Raw genomic sequence first — 22,296 nt, forward strand, 5'->3', positions numbered from 1 at the left:
AGAGCTAAGAAAGAACAGACAGCATTAAAGGCTTTTGGTGATAAGACTGCTCCTAAAATACTAAAACAGATTTTACCATTGCCTATTCTTTAGTGACTAAATTAAATACTTCATGATGATTTGTAGAACATCAGAATAGCCCGTGCAGGAGGGGAGGTAGTGGTGAGCTCGGCAGTTAACTACATTAGAAAAGATATACCTGAACAATACCAAGAGTAGCAGATGTAACCGGGTCAGAAAAGTCACCACCAGGTGGAGAAACTCTAAATTTAAAAAAAAAAAAAAAAAGATTAGAAATGCTTATGAAAAATAACTTGTATCTAAAAGTCAATTTTGATATAAATGACTTTTTAATACAAATAACTTTAGAAATGACCTTTGAAAGAAAATCTTACATAAAAACTTTACTAGAAACCAGTATTAAATTGCCCATAAGAATGATAACTATTAAATACTTTCTATAAGAGAAATGAGACAGATTGTTTATTATAATCAGTTTCATTATTCTAATCAAATAGATGAAGCTCATAAATCTGCACATTTTTTTTATCATGAAATAATCTTTCCTTAATGTGTCTATAATTTTGTAAGTTATACCTAGGATATTGTGACTTAAATGTAATAAATCAGTCAAGTCACATTTATAGAAGAGAACATGTAGAAATGACCTAAGAGCTCCTTGGGTGACTCTGGAGTGCAAACTTGGTTAAGAATCACTGCCCTCAAAGAAGGCTAAATATTTTCTCTTTAAAATAAATGGTCCTTTTTTCCTTTAAAAAGTAAACAGTTTAGGTGCTTACGCTCCTACAATGCTGACACTCCCTTCTCTTTCAGGATTTCCAAGACATTTCACCCTGCCTGCTCGCTCATAGAAAGAGGCCAGACGGGCACCAAGATATGCAGGATATCCACTATCTGAAAAATGAAAAGAAATTTACAAAGAGAGGTTCTAGGGCAGCCCCCCAAATCCTATCAGTTTTGCTTACATAATGAGTAATTCCAAGACTTACCTGCAGGCATTTCGGCTAAGCGACCAGAAATTTCTCTTAGGGCTTCCGCCCATCTAGAGGTTGAGTCAGCCATCATACTAACGTTATAGCCCATGTCACGGAAATATTCTGACAGTGTAATTCCTAAATTGAGAAAAATATTACAAGTTATAATCCTACAATGTATAATCCTTACTTTTTCACCCTTGGGAAAACTTTAAAGCCATAGACTGCTACCTGTTCACCAAAATCTGTTCTTCTTCTGTTGGCACATAGCTGAATTCTATTTCCTATCCTCCTTTGCATTTAGGTGTGACTAAGTAACTGACCTCCGGTCAATAGAATATAATTTAAAGCAATGCGTCCCATCACCAGGCAAGCCACAAACCCTTCCATCCTCTTTCTTTCTTCTGGTTTACTGAGAGGGAGAGAGCTCCCAGGAAGTCTAGAAGGCATGTGCTAAAATGAAAGATCTCTTTTCAGGCTGGGTCCCAGCCCAGAATGACAGAGTAAAGAGTACCCTGAGCCCCTGAAATAAATATCTACTATATTGAGCAATTATATTGGGATTTATTTGTGGTCACAGCCTATACTCTACCTTAATATAATACACATTTTAAAAAGTAGGAAAGGCTTTTTCCTCCTATTCTTTTTCCTATTAATATAATTTAGTCTGAAATTAAATTCCAATATAGTTTTTTTTCCATGTAGCATATATATACATACAAAAATACCATTAACTAATTAGCTTATTTGGTTATTTTTCAAAAGTAACATGTTATTAACATGAGTAATAACTTAAATTATCCAGATGATTCTGCTATGCAGATCAGATCCTGTCCTGTAAAATTACATATAGTAAACCACTTAGAAGAACCTAATATACAGAAAGAAGCCCTGGGTTCTAGTTTCTAGTCTGTCATTAACCTTAGCGAAGTAACTCCATTTCCCAATGTGGTTTTCTAATCTGTTAAAATGGAAAAACTCCTGCTCTTTCTACCTGTACACATCAGATTAAATGATACATATAAATGTCCTCTGGAAAGTACAAAGAACTATGCTACTCTAAGACATCAGAAATATACGGTTGTTGCTAGATTATAAGAGTCCCAAAATTTATGGCTCTAATACCTTTATTTTACCAGTAAAAAACCCCAAAGGCTTAGATTAAGTAAAACAAAATAGTTGCTGGAAAATTCAGCACTTAACTATTTATCATAGTACATCTTTCAGAATAAAAAAATATTGATTTCTGAGGCTTCCAGAAAAGGGTTCTATGAACAAAGTCCTTAAAAATATATTACTTATCATTATTAAGGCTTTAAAAACAATAACTCTTACATATTTCAACCTGATAATAAAATCAGATCTGCTCTTACACAAGCACGACTATGTTTCTATGATGACATTCACTAATACTTGTGTGTATATACTAGAAAAACTTGGTAGAAGAGACAGATACACATGAGTAAACCTCAAAGAAGTTTCACAGACCTCTTTCATAAGATCTAAAGGTATCGGTGCCTCACCAGGGGGAAAAAATAAAACCTCGAACAAAATCGAAAGATGAGCAAACTGGGAAAACGTGCAACTTGGGACAGATAAAAGACTAATTTCAAAGAGCTTTTATAAATCAGAATGAAAAGCAACTATTATTCAAAAGGAAAACAGAGAGAAGGTAGTTTTCAAGTGATTAATATGCACAGGATAGATAACAGCTCACTGTTAAGAACAGACTACATAGGCATTTAATAAAGCAGGAATATTAATACGTTAATTGTCAAATCTAGGTAGTGGGTACATAAGTGTTCACTGTGACATCCTTCAATTTTTGTTATGTTTGATAATTATCATAAATAAGTACTGAAAAAACTAGCATTGGTGAAGCTGTGAAGAAAAAGAACTCTCATTGTTATTTCTTTTGAAGGACTATCATAATCTAAAATTTGTATTAACAGTTGTATTTTTTAGCAATTTTGTTTTTAAGAACTTAAAAAATTTACATAGAAATGTGCACACACAACATGCAAAGAAACAGTGTAAAAAATACGCACAAGAATGTTTTAGTGATGCAAAGTTTGTGACATCAAAAAAAACTACCAATAATCTATGGGTCCACTAAAAGGAAGCTGGTTAATAGATTTTCATATATCCATACAAAGCGATACTGAGTAGCCATTTAAAAGAAGTAGGTAGACTTTCTGTCTTAAAATAGTAGATGAACATGTCACTTTCTTCTTCTTGTCATGAAACAAGGAGAACAAGAAATACGGAAACGCAAACCCTATCATCAAAAATTAGGGTCATGTTTAGCTCTACAACAAAATAATGAGCAAAACCACTTAAATGAGGTAAAACCCAAATAATGGTGTGGGAAGGCACCAAGACTTCACCTGAGGCTGCATGCACATCTCAGATTAAGCTTCTGCAAACTAGGAGATACCTCCTCAGGGGCAAAACCAAGGATTGTTTATTTGGGACACTGCAAAAGGAGAACAGGTCTAGTGCTAGAAGTTCCTTAGACCCAGTATGGCATCAAGAAGAAGCAGTGAGATTGGGACAAATAAAATGCAAGTAGCAAACCCCTCTTTTTCATAAGTAAAAAGTTGGTGAGGCAGGGTGGAAGACAAAGAAATCATTGTAAGTGGCCTTGCAGCTGCAAATTTTTATTGGCATGAAATAGGAACAGAGTAAAACACGAAAAGAGTAATAAAGTAACTTACACAAATCCATGCCATAACAAACTTCACATATTATCATGAGGAATTCCTGCTACCCTGGACCATAGTAACAGTCACCCCCACCCATCTCCTGGAAAGAGGAGTAACAGTAATAATAAACATCAATATAAGAACCAAAAAAAGAAAAAAAAAACACACACAAGAAAGTAAAAGAGTAGACTATAATGGTGGTCAAACAACCTGCTAAGGAACAGATGAAAACTATGACCACAATTAATTAATAAAAGAAAATCCTATCACATAATGCATCCTACTAAAGTAAAATCTCAAAAAAAATATGGTAAGACCAGAAAAGATGTTTCATGAGCCAGCAGAATTCAACAAAAAGCTGGAAGAAATTGAGGGTTTTATTAGAAGCAACACAAAAAAATAAATATCATTATATTATGAACATATGGACAAAAGGCTAAATAAAAAGAATTAGAGAGAAAATGATAAATATGGAAACAGATAAACAAGATTCAGTATGTCTAGTTTAAAGAAGATAACCATAATGGAAGAGGAAAAGTTTCAGAAACAATTCTCAAAAATTTTCCAAAATAAAAGCATATTCACAGATTGAAAGGGTATACTATCTCAGGAAAAAGTCATCAAAACCACCAATACTGGAATACATCCTAATAAAGTTATGAGCTTCCAAAGTCAAAGAGAAATCCTTTGGGGCAAAAAGAAAAATCACCTATTAAAGAGAAAAAAGCAGGTCAGCAACAGATCTCTCACCAGCATTCAATGCCAGAATAAGAGTTCTCAAGGAAAGAAATATGATCCCCAAATGTTATACTCAGCCAAATTATTGTTAAAATTTAAAGGCAATAGAAAAAAAGCAAACCAATAAAAAAAAACAAGAATTCAGGGAATATAGTTTCCATAAGCCTTTCTTGAAGAAACTTCCAAAAATTTTAGACAATCACAAAACAAATGGAGAAACTGTAGCCAAACAACTGCCAGTGAGCACTGATTTCATTTTACTATAGGTCTAAGACCAATACAAATATTGAATTTATGGTTATGGATCAGAATGTATTATAAATCCTGGAAATATAAAAGTACTAAAAGCTGGGATACAAGTGAGAGCACAATGGAAGGTAATATATAAACATAATGATATTCTTATTTTTCATATCCAGCAGTCAAAATATACTAATTCAAAGCTGATAATTCAAGTTATAGAGATACAGGTATATTTAGAGATAGGTCAATGGTAAAAGGTATAAGGGGAAAAATACACAGTAGTAGAAGATACTCATTTCATAGTCATTTAAAAGAGTGGGGCAACTCTATAAATGTCTTACACTGATATATTCTCAAGATATAATAAGTAAAATATTTTTTAAAAACAAAGGATATGGTTGTAGGTATGGAGGTACTTTAGAATTAAAGAAAAGTTCTTAGGAAAAGAAAAAGTTTGGTGCTAGTTTTCAGCTTAAGAACAGATGTTAACTGCTTTTATTCCAATTCATATACTCACCAGTATAAATGGAGGCTTCTCTGGCAGCCACAGGCATGTTGGAGGTATTGGCTACCAAAGCTGTCCTCTTCATAATTGACTCTACCTTACCATCAACTTCCATAGTGAGCTAGAGACAAACAATCTATTAGTGATCCTCTAATTTCTAAATAGAACATTTGTCTCTTTTTTTTCCCCCACGTGTAAGTATATATTTAATCTCTCTTCTAATCAGTGTTCCCAAAGTAATATTCTCCATCCCTCCAATCTCTTCTCCCTTTCCCACTGTGCTGGGAAATCCATTATTTTTTGGAAAAAGCAACATTACTATAGTAACTAGTAGATCATATAAAACCTATGTCAAATTCACACCTATTGACTATTTTATCTTTCTACCAAAAACTGAAAACCAGCAGACTACAAAAAGAAACTTTCAAGTGTCTGACAAAAAAATTCAAATTCCTTTCTATGGATATACAGATTGAATTGCAAATATAATTAGAAAATTCTTTAAAAGATCTTTGACAAATGAGAGCATTGCTCCAGATCCAACACAAAGCTTTATTAATTGTCAATGAAAGTTGAATGTGGTATTTTCTATAGAATGTTATTTGAAGCTTTGTAAATACAGACCTCTGGGAAATCACGAAGGACTTCAGACATCTCATTTCCTCTTTCACCACATCCTACATAGATGATTACATCGCTATTGGAATACTTGGATAGAGACTGTGATATCACCGTCTTTCCACACCCAAAAGCCCCAGGGATTGCAGTAGTTCCTCCCTGAACACATCTAAACAAAGGAAACAAAGTGTGAATTACTTTTCTTGCTAATAAATACTAAAAAGTAGTAGGTAAGTTACACAGAAATATAAGTTAAAGAAAGCACTTTGAAATATTTTCATCTGCATCTATACATACACTTACAAAGACAGATGTAAAGATACAGATATATAATTGCTCCCCTAGTTTGGTTTGTACCTATACTAGTGTTATGTTCTTTATCATTAATTATTTCTAGCACCTTTAATAGTTGAAAAGTCAAAGTATATTCCACAAGGTACCTTAGGAAAAAGGATGCAAAAATAACGAGAAACAAAATAGTACTGATATTCTGAACCTTTATCTAAATTACTTAATGAAAGGATAATGTCGGAATTAAAAGTAAAGTAAAAATTTAAATAACTTTTGAAAGTTAGCTCCTGAGGCAAAAAATAAGACCTTAAATTCACATCTTAAAAGGGTAATGAACAAAGACTTTGGATAAGGTGTTAAGTCAATACCCTTATATCCATCCAACAACTATTTACAAAGTACTTCCTGAGTACTAAAAACTGTGCTTGAGGGTGGGGGGGGGGGGGGAAATGTGCTTGTTGATGCCGGAAAGACAACAGTGAATAAGAAAATCATGTTTCTGTACTCACAGAGCTCACATTCCAGTGGGGTAAACTGCAGTCAGTTGGTGATTACAGTACTACTTAGCAGCCACTTTCAAACTTTCCCTAAAAAGTGGCAGTGGAGTGTGAAATAATCTTAATGGCAGAAGAAAGTGAATGTTGCGGCATGTCTGTGTGGGGTGAGAGGGTCTGGGCAGGAAAAAAGAAATGTAACACAAAGGGAAATTTCTTTGTAATATTGTGTTTTATCATAAAAATTCACTGAAACATTGTAGCCCTAATAATAACAGATTTTTCGATATAAAACTGATATGCACTAAAATCTTCTCTTCTCCAAATCTTTCAGTGACTTTGATACATTGAAAAGGCATGTCCATTCATCTTATGGATTTGTGTATCTCTTCAAATCACTATTAACCCAGAGAGGGGAGGTGGGACTAGGTGTGTACCAGTTTGGAAGTTTAACAGGTCAATGTGAAAAGTACTATCATAGAAAACATCCAAGGTATTGGAGTACACAGGAAGGAATGCCAAGTCTGACACTGGAATGGAGTGGGGTTAGGAAATTAGCCATTCCAAGCAGAGGAAACAGCATGGCCGAAGGTCCAGGGGCAAGGGGAAGCATTGCTTGAGAAATTAACAATCCTTCAGTATGCCTGGAAGATAGTGTATAAGGAAGTAGTTGGGCAGTCAAGTGGCAAGGGCCAGATCTGGGTGGCTCTGTAAGGAGTTAAGGAGTGTGTATTTGTTTTAGCAACAATGAAGAGCACTTACAGGTTTCAAGCAAAACAGGGCAGGATCAGATATGTATTTTAGTAATTTAAAAGAAGGCAAGACTGGATATAGGAAGTCTGATTAAATGTGATTACTGCAGGAATTGGAGTAAGATGAATTACAGTTATGGAACAGGAATGACAGATGTACATAATAAATATTTAGGGAGTAGAATAAAAAATACTTGTTCAATAATTACAGGTGGAAGCGTAAGAATGATCCTTGAGAGAAGTCACAGATTTTAAATTAGGTATTCACCAGATGGGTGATAATGACATTTGTTAAGAGAAACGACAAAGAACGTTGAGCAAGTTTCAAGGAAGTAAGTGGTGATTCAGATGATTATTTTAGTTTTCAACATACTGACTTTGCAGCATCTGTGGGACATTCAAAAGGAGAGGTATAATCAGAGTGTCTTCTATATGAGTCTAGAACTCAGAAGAGATCAGGGATGAAGAAACAGATTTGGGAGTCTTTATATACAGATGAATATTTAAGTCACAAAGAGTAGGGGAAGTCATCCACAGAGGGTAAGATAAACAGTGACAAGAGAAGAGGCCCTAAAACAGGAAAAACTCTAAGAAATATTAAAATTAAGGGAGAAGAAACCTGCAATAGAGAATTAGAACTTGTGGAGAGAAGCTAACAGGAAGAACAAAGAAAGAGGGTGTTTCAAGAAGTTAGGAGTAGAAAGAAATATCCAAAGTCATAGGAATTAAGAAAATACTAAAATTTATTTATTGAATTATCCGTATGGGAGTAACCGATGATGTTAATGAGAAAAGTTTCAACTGAGTGATGGAGCCAAGGGCAGAGTAGTATGGTAAATTAGAGTGGGAAAAGTAGAAACAACTGTTCCAGAGGTGTGGCTGGTAAGATGAGGAGAAAAGTAGTGGAAGGTAGAAATGGGAAAAGAGTAGAGGGTAGATTTTTTTTTCATTAGATGGGAGATAAAAGGAAGATAAATGATAGAGGATGATCTTTGAGGAGAAATGAAGTGGAATGAATTCCATGAAAAGAAGGAATGAATGGGAATGTCTGATAAGTCAGCTGGGTGGCAGGAAACCGAAGGCGTTCCAACTCTGATGGCCTCTAACTTCTCTGTGAAGGGTCTAGCATGAATGTTGTTGAGAATGAAGGAGAAAGAAGAAAGGAGTTAAATATCTGAGAAGAGTGGAGAGGTTTCAAACAGGAGAGCAGGAGAATGATAATTAGGGAAATGAAGAAGGACTGCTACGCCGTAGTGAGATTATTTTCTTTTCTTAGCAGCCTTGCGTGGACTTGGAAGACGGAGATAACTGAACTGATTCATAGTTGGGATTCTTCCAGGTGGGTGCGGCATAAGACAAAGAAAAAAGAACATTTAGTATACTGGCAAATATTTGTAAAAGTGATAGACTATTCAGTTTAATCTGGATATAGAAACAGGAGGTGCTGACTAATAAGAATGAGAAAGTAATAGAACAATTCAAAGAGTAGGAGGGAAGAATAAGAGGTAGAAGGGTAAGTGGGATGTATATGGGTTTAGTAATCAGAGGTTGAGGGAGTTACTGTATCATAGCTTCAGTCTTTTCTGTGAATTAAATGAAGTCATTTGTTGAAAGTAAAGCAGTGTATGCTGAAGCCTGAGATTTAAAGAGAAAGGAGGTTTTTGAGTAGTTGATGAAGAAAATGGCAAAGAGCAGACTACAAATTAAGAAAGATTGCTAGGCAGTATAGTGAGCCCAGTTTATTTTAGAAATCATTAGTTTACAGTAACACCAACCTATGAATTCTAGGATAATTTAAGAAAAACAGTTATATTGTTTTGGCAAAGATTTTCTTCTGGAAACTACCCCTCCAGAAAGTTTTAGAAGTAACATTTTCCTTTCATAACTGTGAAAAAAAACAAGTCTTCTTCAATAGTTTGATTCTTTGATAAATATTGGCAATATACATATTTAACTAATTCACTATTACTTCTCTAGATAAAATTTATTATAAGATTAACATATAAAATCTTTATCTATAAAAAGTGAAACAATAAGGACATATAATAATTCTGAGGGAAAACTGTGGGACATAGCTCAAACTTACGGAAAAAGGGCATCAAGGACTCTCTGGCCAGTCAACAAAGGATGATTAGCCGGCAGCTTCTCAGTGACAGGCCGAACTTGACGTACAGGCCATATTTGGACCATGCTGAACTTCTCCTTTATACCTTCAAATTCAAGCTCCAAGACAACATCCTATGAAAATACACCAGGATTTTAAGAACAGTCAGATTAATGAACATCTATTCTTCAAAGTAACTGTAGATTCTTCTTGGGGGTAGGAAGGTGGTAGGTACATGGAAGTGGGGAGGGAGGTTTATACTTTTTACTGTAAATTTTATATTCAGTCCTAATCTTTTTAATCGGGTATGCTTGTTATTGTTCTAATGGTTAAAAACAGTTTAGGCATTTTTGAGAAAGAGATATCTCAAGTAATAGGAGAATAGTTAAATAAATTATGTGGATATACATAGAAGGAAGTCTTGAAAGATATTCCTGAGACTGGGGAAGTTGAAAATGAATGTTTTCATAATTTACTTTCTATTCTTTGTTTTATTTACTGTATGATAATGCTCTTATACTGCTTTAATAAAAAATACATATTAAAGAACCTTAAACTATTTAACGAAATTAAATGAAATGTTTTTAGATATTTATAAAAGCAAAAAGATAATGAGTAGTACTCTAACATTTATGATCTCTGAAATGATTTCAATTAGTTATAAATAATCCTAAGGTCCACAGACTACAGAAATCTGTAATTATGTTGATACATGAACCACTTCGGAGTAGTTCTTCCATGTAAGAGTGATGAGTCTCCAAGCTAGTGAATAAAGCTAGCTGATTGTCCAGAATTCCAATCTTAACTCTTTTGTTCTCTATATGTTATAGCATACGGACTTATATTTGTGGAATAATTACAAAATTATCTTTTACTGGGAAAATTACATGCTACAATGGTCTTCTTAATAGTTCTTTTCATACTCACGAAGACTATTTTGTACATGATATGATGTAACTTAGTACATGATATGATGTAATTATCAATAATATTAAAGACTTAAGTTTTAAATGGCTCACCCAGAACAAGAATTCATATACTCCATTATGTAACTAATTAATGTGACTATAGACTGACAATTAAAATCAAAGTTTTTTCTATGCCTGAAGAATCGGGGCTTCAAATAATGTAGCATAACTGAACAAGGTAGAAAAATGTTATATAAGATATCTCTCTCTTAAAAAAGAAACAATATGTTCTCCTATTCGCCTTTACCTAATAAGCCACCCCCATAACATAATGATGTAATGTACAGCACAGGGAATATGTCAATAATGTCAAAAACTTTGCATGATGACAGATGGTCACTAGACTTATGGTGATCACATTGTAAAGTACATAAATGTTGAATCACTATGTTGTACACTTGAAACTAATATAATATTGTATGCCAACTATGTGTTAATTAAAAAATTTACAAACAGAAACCATATATTTTTGTATTCCCAAGTCCAAGTTAAAAATAAATAAATAAATAAATGATTATGAGAATTACTTAAAACCTACACTTTAAATAACAATTCTATAACTAGTTATGACACTAAAACTGGGCAACTAGCAATATAATAAGCAGAGCCACTCAGTGAGATAAAGTTTATATGATACTTACAGAGGTATCATAATTTCCAGGTGGAGCGATATAAGTTACGGTTCCTCTGTTTCGTGGGGGTAACATGATTTTATGTCTGATGAGAGAATTCTCATTCACAATTCCATAAATATCTCCACCAGTGATGTGACTACCAACCTAGAGAACAAATGCATTTTCTGTTTAATGTTCAAATAAACATCAAGTAGACTTACCTTGCTATTATTTAAATCATCTGCCTCACTTATCAATAAAACATATTAGTTCTATAGTCCCTCTATTAGAGTTAAAGAAAAATTTAAACTATGTTTCTGTGGTCTGTTTTTATTTGTACTGAGAGTATAAAATAGTTCACTAAACATCCATTTTACAGTCTTTCACCAACTTTAGAAATTTTGGTTATAAAGACATACCCGTAGATTTTTGCAGGGTGTAAAATCCCATTTGATATCTCTGCTAAGAGCAGACACATTTATTCCTCGGGGAATGTAGATACTTTGGGTCTGACTGCTGATATCAGACAAAGGTCTTTGAATACCATCAAAAATGGCTCCCATAATGCCAGGACCGAGCTCTACTGAGAGGGGTTTACCAGTGCGGAGTACAGGATCTCCTACAGACACACCAGCTAGAAACAGTAGTTGAGGAAAACTCACTATGAAAGTTTAGAGATACTATAAAAAGGAAATATCACCATTTAACAAGAAATGATACTTAAAGGAGCTAAAATAGAGATTCTCAAACTTTCTCAGTTCACAACACCCTTAGCGTTTTAGCAACTTTTTCATAGTGACCTATGACAAAATACATATCTAATATTTCCATTTATTAAATAGTTATGTCCACACAATTTAATATATGTCCAAACAACTGAGTAGCACTTTGAAAAAAATATATACATAAATAGAAAAAATATTTTAATTTCATTCTTAAATAACCTTAGTTCTTATAAATGGGATATATGAGTGTGTCAGGCCCTGTACAATTTTCAAACCTTGGAATGAGATTAAATAGCTGATTCATATTCATTTTTGCATAATAGTTGCTTTTTACCTTAGCAATCACCAAAAACTCAACTTTGTAAAGAATGACATCATCGACAAGAAAAAAGTGCAGCTCAGTGTAACAAAACTGTTTATTATTTCAAGCTACTAGTTCATGTGGAATCTGACAAAATGTCTAAGATTCTGTGTTAATCTCAAAAATTTTAAATATCCTGGGATACCACATGAGTTTGCAGCAGCTGCCTAGAGTGCTTTGGTGCACAGGTGGGGAAACCATAGAACTAAAAATAGAAGCAAAAGCCTCTCCTTAATATATTGTTTCAGCTACACTTCTAAAGAGCATCAGTCTCCCAAAAAGGATTTTAGTACTCAACAAAAACTAAAAATCTTAAGACTTAAGAAGTGGTTTTGAAAAAGAATAATACCTTCAAATAAGCACACTGAATGCTCCTTGCTCTCATTTACTTGTTCATAGGAGTAAAATCAGTATAACTTTGATTGACGGCAATTTAGCAATATCAAAATTAAAATGCGTAAACCTTGATCCAAAAATCCAACTTCTGTGAATTCATACTATAGTTACACTGTAACGCTGTTTATAAAAGACTAGAAACAACCAAAATTTCTATCCTTAAAGATTAATAAATTGTGGTATATTCACATGATGGAATTCTATGTAGCTGTAAAAAAAGTAATAGAAGCTTCTATGAATTGCTCTAGCAAGATCTCCAAAATAGATTTTCGTTTCTAATATTTATGAAAATTTTCAAATCTAAAGTTAAAAGAATTTTACAGTGAACTCTATCTCTAACCAGCTAGATTCTACTACTAACATTTTACTATGCTTATATCTATCTATTTTCCACAATACATTTATTTTTAAGTGAAAAAAGCAAGGTGAAAATGTGAATATAATATGATATCTTTTAGGGAAAAAATGGAAGAAAAATACATATTTACATTGGTTTATATATGCAATTAACTAGAAGGCTGTACAATAAAAGGAATTAATAAAAATGGCTGCATGCAAATGTGTATATGTTTTTGAAAATTGGCCAGATACAGGATGACAAAGGCAGGGAGGGTTGTAACTGTATACATGTTCATTTGTTTATTTTAAATCTTCAAACCACATAAAAGATTAAATAAAAGATAAAGCTAACAGAAAAAAAGATCCTTTTGACTAGTTGTGATTTCATAGCTACAAAACTTCTCATTTTATTTAAACTTTTCACATTTGTTTTGAATTAGCTCCCCAGTGCTTGGACAGAGAACAGTTAGCTCAGTTACTGGCAAACATGTTTTTAGTATGGTGAAAAAGTTATACCAAATCAATGTTAAATAGCCAAAGAATCAATGCTGATCCTGAAAACCAATCTAAGGAAAATATAAGAATGAAGCAAAAAAAAAAGAAAGAAAGAAAAGAAAAAGAAAGTGGTTTCTCTTGACAAGGCTTAACCAGTTATCTTTTTATTTTTTAATAGAAAATTGAAAATAAATTCTGTTTAAAAGCCAAAATTATGGTAACCAAACGAATAGTAAAGATTCCCTAGTATTAAAGCTATAATGTAACACATCACCAAGCACTATTTATTAGAATAAAGATAGAGAGCAGTGGCTGGTTTATTTATGGATTTACTATTTTAACCAGCAATCATGATTGGAGAATTTTAACCATACAAATTGATGGCGTTCTCCCATTTATGGTTTCTTCTACAATATCTCTCCCTCTAACTGGTACCCCCCTTGAGTCTGTGAACTACTGAAATATTAAGAGTAATGAAAGTTCAGAACATAATTTTTAAGAGCACTAATTCCTAGTACCTTTCTTTAATATACTCCTGTATAAATCAGATTTCTAAATACCAACATTTCCTGTCTCTGATACCACTGGTTGTTATTGCTTCTACCTTTGCCATATATTCTTAAATTTTGGCTTGTAGAAAGTGGTAAAAAATTGAATCAAAAAGGATACAGGTTTCTTCATACACTTGGATAGTAGCCATATCCCCCTCCAATCGGATAATCTCTCCAACCAACTCGCTGTGGCCCACTCTCACCAGCTCATACATAGCGGCACCTGCCATGTCACAGGCTGTAACCACTGAAAAGAACAAATTAGTATTTTGATGGCTTAAGATGCTGTGAATAATTATAATTAAAACATCCAAAAATCCAATAATACAGCTCTCTTATAAATTCATAAAAAAAATAAAATACCCACCATGAAACATAGTTTCACAAAAAGATGCATTTTTTAGCATATGATTTAGAAAAATAAATAAATATACTAGACCAAAGATTATTCATTTATTTAATATATTCATAATAATCCATAATACTAATATAGGTTTTGATGAACCTAGATTGCTATAATACATGGAATGATGGGTTTAGGGACAATAAAAAGAAAAACAATTTTAAAACTAAAATTGAACAGAAGCTTTAGCTAGTAGCAGGGTAGGTTGCCACACAATTATCAGTTTGCTGTATTATCACCATTCCTTTGAGAGAAATATCTAAAACAACATCTTTACCCTTTCTAACACTTTATACCAGTGGCTCTTAAAACTCTTCTGGAACATGGACCATTTTCGTAAACTAATGACAGCCCTATCTAGCACAATTCACATACGCATCTACAAAATTTTTTCCATATATATGTTTATACCACTAGGTAAAGTCCTAAGAATACCTAACCAGAATTTGTACTTACTGTTTTGGACCATGTTGTCTAGTAGGCAAAAATTACTTTTCGGGCAGGGAAGGAAGGCTGCACATTTTCAGATGTGTATGGGAATAAATTTATTTTTAATATTAAGCCTTCTGATACAGCTGATCGGAACTATGAATTAGGTAATATTTAAGTGGAAACTATTAGCGTATTAAAATTCCACTAACTTGTGTTAGAACAGTGAAGATTTATTAACTCCATAAATATTTACCTCTATACCTACTATATGAGAATTAAGATACATTTAAATATATAGACATAAATAAAATTTTAAATTGTATTTCATAAACCAAAAGGTATCTCATTTCTTTATTATCTTATTAAGCACTTAAGAATTATAAATAGGTTCCAGGAACAGTTTATTACAAGTTTCAGAAAAATATTTTTACCTAAACTTTTTTGATTATATATTTTTTGCATTTTCTCTAAAAGTTCTTATGTGTAGCCTGTCTGTCCTAAAAACCCTTATGACTGTCAAAGGGAAAATTGTTTCTCTGTATGGCAGAAGAGATTTAAAATATGAAATGTATTATTTGCCAATGAGTTCCAGCTTAAACCCTAAGTTCTAAGTGGTAGAAGCTTCTTGGGGAGAAATAAGAGGCATAGTGGCTGACAGTCTTCATTTGCACAAACATCAAAAAGGATCATTACCTTCACTGTGATTAGAACAAGAAAAAGACTATCGCATAAGGTTCTCAAAAGATGTAAGAAAAAATGACTTTCCACTAAGAATTATAAATCGATGAGCAGGTTTTACTTATGAAAACCGTGAGTCACATTTTGCAGTAGTTATGTGAAATAACAAAATGAATACTAGAATGAGATTTATTATTTAAAATATAGTATCCCAAGTTTTGGCAAAATGAACATAAATTTTAAAACTGATTTCTATTATCATTGTCATGTCTTTGGACTTCTTTCCCATAGGTAGTTAGTTATGTGATCTCTGAAATACACATTCAGAAGGATTTATATGTATAAAGAGCCAGCGTTGATATTGCTGAGAAGTGCTCTGAAAACATTATTAAAGCTTAAACCAAATTATCATATTTACTGAATGCTTATAATCTGCAAGGTATTACATACTAAAAAGCTATAAAGATTATAGCTTTTTGATCACAGATTTAATAAAAAAAAAAAAAGGTAAAACTCTGAATAGTGATTATACATTTACATAGTAAACAGGATAATACAAATTTAGCAGTTATGAAATCTTTTGAGGACAAAATTTATGTAGGTGAACAGAAACTTGTGTATTTCTATCTAAAACACCTTAAAAAGACATTAATTGAAGTTAGGAATCTTTACTATTGAGATTATGATATATTACTTACCAGGTCCTGAGACCCCATGCACATAACCAAATGTGCTTTCTTTATCCTCATCGAGTATTTTGGGTAGCTTGGAGAAATCCATCATGTTAATTTACCTATGATATAAAAAATTAAGTTATAATTACAAACCCTAAAGCAAAAGAACCAATATAGGCAGTCAACTTTCATCTTTGGTGTATTCTTGAGTTATTACTACTTCTTCAATGTAAAATATAATATAAAATTCTTAAAATTCAGTTAAATGTACCTCATTCGTGAATACTCTATTGTTATTAATTTTCAGAATTATATACCCCTATGGAAAGTATTCCAAAGAAAATACCTAAGAACATAACAATGTGAAGTCTTTCCAATGGCTTATCCAGCCCTACATCTTGCCCTGTCCCCCATTCTCTCTCTCACCTTCTCTCCAATTACTTCTCCCCTTAATTATTCTGCATGTATACACTCTGTATATACCCAATGAACTCCTTGATATTTCTCAAAAACACACACACATTCTGCCTCAGGGTCTCTGTACACGTTCTCTCTGCCTGGAGTACTTGTCTCACAGATATCTGCTCCTATACTTCCTTCAAGTCTTTATTCAAATGTCCCCTACAACAGGCTTCTCTACCCATCTATTTAAAATTACAACACACCTCCCTCCTTCACTCCTTTATTTTTTACCATCTAACAAACGATGTCCTACATTTAATTTTTTTTTAATATATTACCCATCTTTAAAATTTTTGTGGAAGCAACCTCTCCCTTTTCTTTAGCAGAACACAGAGCACTTTAAGCAATTCGGTTCAACCTCTTTTCTTTAGAGATGTGCAATTGGAAAAACCCAAAGAATGGACTACTCAATTCAAATAGAAAATCAGTGGCAGATTCCAGAGTAGAAAGTTTATTTTTGACTACTGGTCTAACTTAATAATTACTGACTTAATAATTGAGATGAAATACATGTGTATATAAAAAGTAATGTCCCCCAAACAATTAAAGATTAAAACCATATGGAGGTATAGGAAACCTTCCTTCCAAGTGAGTTGAATATGATCTAAAGGCCAGGAAAAGTACCAAGAATTTAAAGATGGTATTGGTAGTACTACAGAGACTATCATCAGGTTGGTAGCTTACTGATAAAGATGAAAGTAGGGTGTAAGTAATTAGAAATAATTAAACTAAATTGGAAAGAAAAAATAAACCAGATACTACAGTCACAAATATCACAAAAAGGACATAAGAACTTGGGGGTCCTCAGTAAGAAAATTATATTGGAAGAAAGGCAGTTGAGGGAGGAAGTAAGGAAAAGGGGAAACTGGTTTACCAGGATTTTCAGCTTCCAATTAAGCAGGGATGGTACTGCGAAAGATTGGATTATAAAGAGATGGAACAAGTTTTTTTTAGAAACTACTTGGATAATAGGGAAAAAATACAAAGTTTAAAGACAAAAATTAGTTTGAGAAATGGCTTGGGCAAAGTTTTTAAAGAAGTAGTAAACAAGGAGATGATAGTTTAATTTTAATCTTCAGAAAATCAAAGATTTTCAAAGTCAGAAGAGAACTTGATAATCATACAGAATAACTTCCTCTCCAAATACGGGTATTTCCTCCATGGCATTCATGATACATGGTCATCTGCTTATTAAAGTGGAAACAGCATGACATCTTGAGTCAGCAGACTTAGGACACATCCTGATTCTACCAGTGACACACTACAGAAGATCTTGGACAAATCAACATCTCTTTACATATTCATTTGAAAAATAGAAATAATGCTATCACCTATCTCAGAGTTGTGATTAAATTACAGATTTGTTAAAATGTTCTTTGTGAAATGTAAAAAAATTGCATCAGTAATACTATGGTTTAAACAGGGCCTCAATTTTGAAAAACCTATTCTATTTTTAGAAATCTCCTCTTAGAGAATTGTAACTAATCTAAATCATGTTCCCAACTTCTATCCTCTGGCCTTGTTTCTTTCACATACTGAAGCCATGGATTACGTTCCCTCTCCAAGCAAATTATCTTTAGTGCTTTCAACTGGCCCTCAAAAGATAATCTACTTGCAGATCCTTTACTCCCAAGGCTACCCTTTGCTGGAGGTATTTCATGATGTCAATGTTTTTTTTAAATTGTAGAACACAAAATAAAAACAGTATTCTAGGTGTTTTATGAGTAAGTATTGACAAGTACCACTTCACTTGTGGATGCTTCTTTATATTGAGATAGAGACCAAGGCTTTAAGTCAGACAGAGTTTGACTTTATAAGTTGTGCCCTTGGGCAAATTAAATTCTTTCAACCTTATGCGCCTCAGTTGCAACTGTAAAATACAATGGGGTTGTTGTTAGACACCTAACAGTAAGCCTAACAGAAAAGTAATTCTGATGACTAATGTTACTCTGTTAATGCAAACGAAAACTGCCTAATTTCTAAAAAGTATCTAATGTATTCTTATTGTCTTGTTAATTAAACCAAAACCAATCACTTATCTAGTTTTTTTCTTAGCTATTATGCATATTTTACCATAACTTTATTTTCTAAAACATTAATGATGTGCCAGTTGCTGTATTATAGGTGAAAATATAATGGAGTAAGACATAATCTCTTCCTCAAGGAGCTTCTGGCCTTGTAGGATAAAAAGACAAACTGGTAGTTACAATAATGTGACATATGTATTTTCACAGAGCAGTGCAGGATGCTTTGGAAGAGCAGAAAGCACAGGCATCTAACCTAGACTTGGGCAGGATAAAAGTGACTTAGAGGAGGCTAAGCTAAGACTTAAACGATGAACAAAGAAGCAACAGAGTATTACAGCAGAGCTTCCTTACAGATGGTTCAAATCTCCTAGGGTTCATGAAGGTGTTCTAGAGAGTTCATGAGGCAATAATCGTGTCTTCACTAATTTTTTAATGTAAGTATTTACATACTTTCCTTTTAAAACAACAGCAAGCACCTCCAAATCTATGAGCAATGATTTGTGGAAATCAAATGAATTTGTTCATGATTCAGCTGCCTTGTGGGTTTATCACTCAGCTGGATTATCCTAGTCACCACGAGAACTGATGATGCTTTAATTTTTAACTTTTTTGTTTGTTTGTTTTTAGGCATATATAGGTTAATTCATGCCAAAGACAGCAAGTATTAGAAACAGTGACATCAAACTAATAAGACAATCAGGAGCCTAAGTGATAATTCTACAGATTTACTGCTTAGAGATGCTTTTTACCAGGTTCATAAATTTGCATTCATTCATCTGATTAATATTCTTATACAGGTGACACCTGAACAACACGGGGGTAGGAACGTTGACACCCATGAAGTTGAAAATCCACATATAACTTTTGACTCACCCAAAACTTAACTACTAATAGCCTACTGCTGACTGGAAGTCTTACCAACAACAAAGAGTCAATTAACACGTTTTGTATGTTATATGTAGTATATAATATAGTCTTAGAATAAAGTAAGCTAGAGAAAAGAAAATGTTATTAAGAAAATCATAAGGAAAATACATTTACAGTACCTATATGTATTCGCTGAAAAAAAAAATCACGTATAAATGGACAAGCACAGTTCAAACCCATACTGTTAAAGGTTCAATTGCATATTAACTCACAATAATTTTATTTTGTAAAAAGCCAGTGTTGAGGAGAAAAATATGATGATGATTATAACTTAGCTTTTTCTGCTCTACTGTGTTATATGCAGAGAAGTGGTTGCAAATACATCCTCAAATCAGCTTTTAATCCGTCTTTCAGGGTAAAATAAAGTTATGAAAACACCAGTTTTTAAAATATAAAATGAAGGAATTCCAAGCGCTTTTGTACACTTTTGATATTTCAACATAAATTTTAATCTCCGCTCCAGCAACACGAACCTATACACTGTGTCCTGCCTGAAATGTTTTTCCTCACTCCCATGAAATAGTCTCCTTCCTCCACTGCCAACCTCAATTCTCTTACTCTGCTTTTCTTCATATAACTATAACTACCTGAAAGAATGTATTCTTTTTAACTTACTTGTTTACTGTCTGTATCACTCCATAGAATGCAAGTTTCATGAGGGCAAAGAAAACAGTGCCTGGGCAAAGAAAACAATGACTTAGTGAATAGTTACTGAATAATGCCAGATCTCCCTAATGCTACTTCCATTTAACAAATAGAGAAACTAAAGAATGGAGATTTTAGTAATTCGGCACAAGATCACAAAACTTGCAAGCAATAAAAGTGGGATTTAAACCTAGACAATCTGACTCCAATGCGAATTACTAGGCTGCTTCCTACTGTCTACATCTAAACAACCCTATAAGGTACAAAGGACAACAGTCTCTGCCTCAAGGCAGCAGTTTTATCAAATTAGATGTGCAGAGATGCTGCACCCAAATTCCCCTTCCTAGATGGACAAGGAAGTGTGGATAGCCCACAGCTGTCAGCCCTTCAGGATAGGCTTCAGAAGCAGAGAGCTGCCTAGCTGCATTCACACCCTTCACAGGGCAACCTCTTAATACATCAAACTCTTTCTTGGCATCTGCTTCCAGAGAACCCAAAATACTCAAAGAAAAACATACTGAGCAGTTACTCTTAGAATAACTGAAACTTACTTGAATAATTGAACCCCTACAATTTAGGCCTGTTTTCTTAGTTATAGTAATTAGCTATTTTGTGAAATGGGAAAAGAAATACAAAAGTGGGTTTAGAAAACAGGGCATTTAGAACAGTGCTGAGGCTAAATCAAGCGACTGACACAGAGGTTGGGTCCCCATATAACCAAAGCCTTAGTTTCTATAAAGAATTTGCTCCTCATCCTTCAAATCTAAGTGGGAGCCCACCATCGGTAGTTATAGGAAAAGAAGTCCCAACTCATAAGAGTTTATTTAGCTTCTAAAGTACTATTTTCTGATGGAATGGGAAATATGTTTTCTTAGGTCCAGGCATTTCAGGTTCCAACTGCTTAAGAGTTAAACACTTAGAGAAATTTCAAGGATTGGTCCAAGGTAATAGGCTCTCTGAACATTAAAATCTGCAGTTCCTACAAGCACTGATATAAGGGTTCCTACTGTACTTCTAAAACTTTTTCATCGACGAACTCCAATCGTTGAAAAACAAGTAAAAACTGAATGTATAAATATCCTCCATACCCCCTTCTCCCCAGAATCTTGACCGAGAATAGCATATTATAGCAGTCTACTGTAAGCCTGGAAAATTTCTTTGCATGTTCTTCTTTATTCTCTTAAATCCAAACAAGTTCTCCACTCCATTTCATCATATACAAAATCTGTTTCATAAGAAAAATATGAAAGTGCTTCCTCACCACAAATAAAATAAAAATGATTTATTAGGTAGATATTATATTGTCTTAACCAATGAACTGGGCTAAGCATATAGCAGTTTGCTAAGCATAGTCGCCATAATAATTTGTATCCATTAACCACCCTTTGTTGTTATCTATGAAAACTGTGCAAATAAAAATACCCCACTAAAATCTTCTGCTTCACTCTTAAATGTTTATGCCTCTATATGAAAAAGTACAGGTTTTTAAAGATATAAAGAACGCAACCTCCCAAAACATTTTAACTTGCAATAAGCAAATTACAGTGCAAGTTAGATAATACTGAAAGTTAATCTTATCCTAAATCTCCATAAGGTCCCAAACTATCATATGATTTAAAGCTAAATAAAGTTTTATATGCTATTTAATTTAATAACACTTTCCCAATATACAGCTATTCTGTTGCTCTCAATCATTTAAAAAATGAAAGCATGACACCTACTTTAAAAACAGCTGCTTTCATGAAAAACAGTGTGGTATGCACAGGTGCATTCAGAGAAATCTACTAAATGATTACATAAAAAAATTGCCTTAAGCTGTTGGACTCCTACTTTAAGGATAAAAAGTAAATGTAATTTATAACTAAGAATCCTAAAGTCATACACCATAGGGTTCCCTACCCCTCATATTTGTGAAAGATTAAGAAAAACAAAACCCTGTTAAAGAAGGGGAAAAATCCAGAAGGTCAGAACAGGCAACCATCCCATCTAATGAGTCATCAGTCTCCCCCACAACACACTGCATAACACTGCAGTGGAAAATCATAACACCAGAGGCCCACTTTTTTTCTTTGCATTTTTCAAGGTCCACTCCAAATTGCTACTGGTTAATGCACTATACCTGGTAATTTCACTATTCCAGAAATAAAAGGACGA

General features: G+C 33.4%; 1 protein-coding gene across 2 annotated transcripts in view; it reads right to left on the reverse strand.

Moving 5' to 3' along the window:
* Positions 1-22,296, reverse strand: part of ATP6V1A (ATPase H+ transporting V1 subunit A) — a 53,162-nt gene that overhangs the window by 14,769 nt on the left and 16,097 nt on the right. The window contains exons 1-11 of one of the 2 annotated variants that reach the window (XM_016150671.2): positions 20,113-20,173; positions 16,106-16,200; positions 14,013-14,141; positions 11,447-11,661; positions 11,055-11,192; positions 9,428-9,579; positions 5,811-5,973; positions 5,199-5,307; positions 1,011-1,133; positions 801-915; positions 200-263 (exon numbers count right to left, since the gene is read on the reverse strand). In XM_016150671.2, the coding sequence (XP_016006157.1) occupies positions 200-263; positions 801-915; positions 1,011-1,133; positions 5,199-5,307; positions 5,811-5,973; positions 9,428-9,579; positions 11,055-11,192; positions 11,447-11,661; positions 14,013-14,141; positions 16,106-16,190 (1,293 nt within the window). In that variant the 5' untranslated portion in view covers positions 16,191-16,200; positions 20,113-20,173. Of the gene's footprint in view, positions 1-199; positions 264-800; positions 916-1,010; positions 1,134-5,198; positions 5,308-5,810; positions 5,974-9,427; positions 9,580-11,054; positions 11,193-11,446; positions 11,662-14,012; positions 14,142-16,105; positions 16,201-20,112; positions 20,174-22,296 lie in introns of those variants that run through there. The other variant, XM_016150670.2, reaches the window with a different exon arrangement.

The sequence above is a fragment of the Rousettus aegyptiacus genome, unplaced genomic scaffold (genome assembly GCF_014176215.1).
Source record: "Rousettus aegyptiacus isolate mRouAeg1 unplaced genomic scaffold, mRouAeg1.p scaffold_m13_p_4, whole genome shotgun sequence".
Classification (NCBI taxonomy): Eukaryota; Metazoa; Chordata; class Mammalia; order Chiroptera; family Pteropodidae; genus Rousettus; species Rousettus aegyptiacus.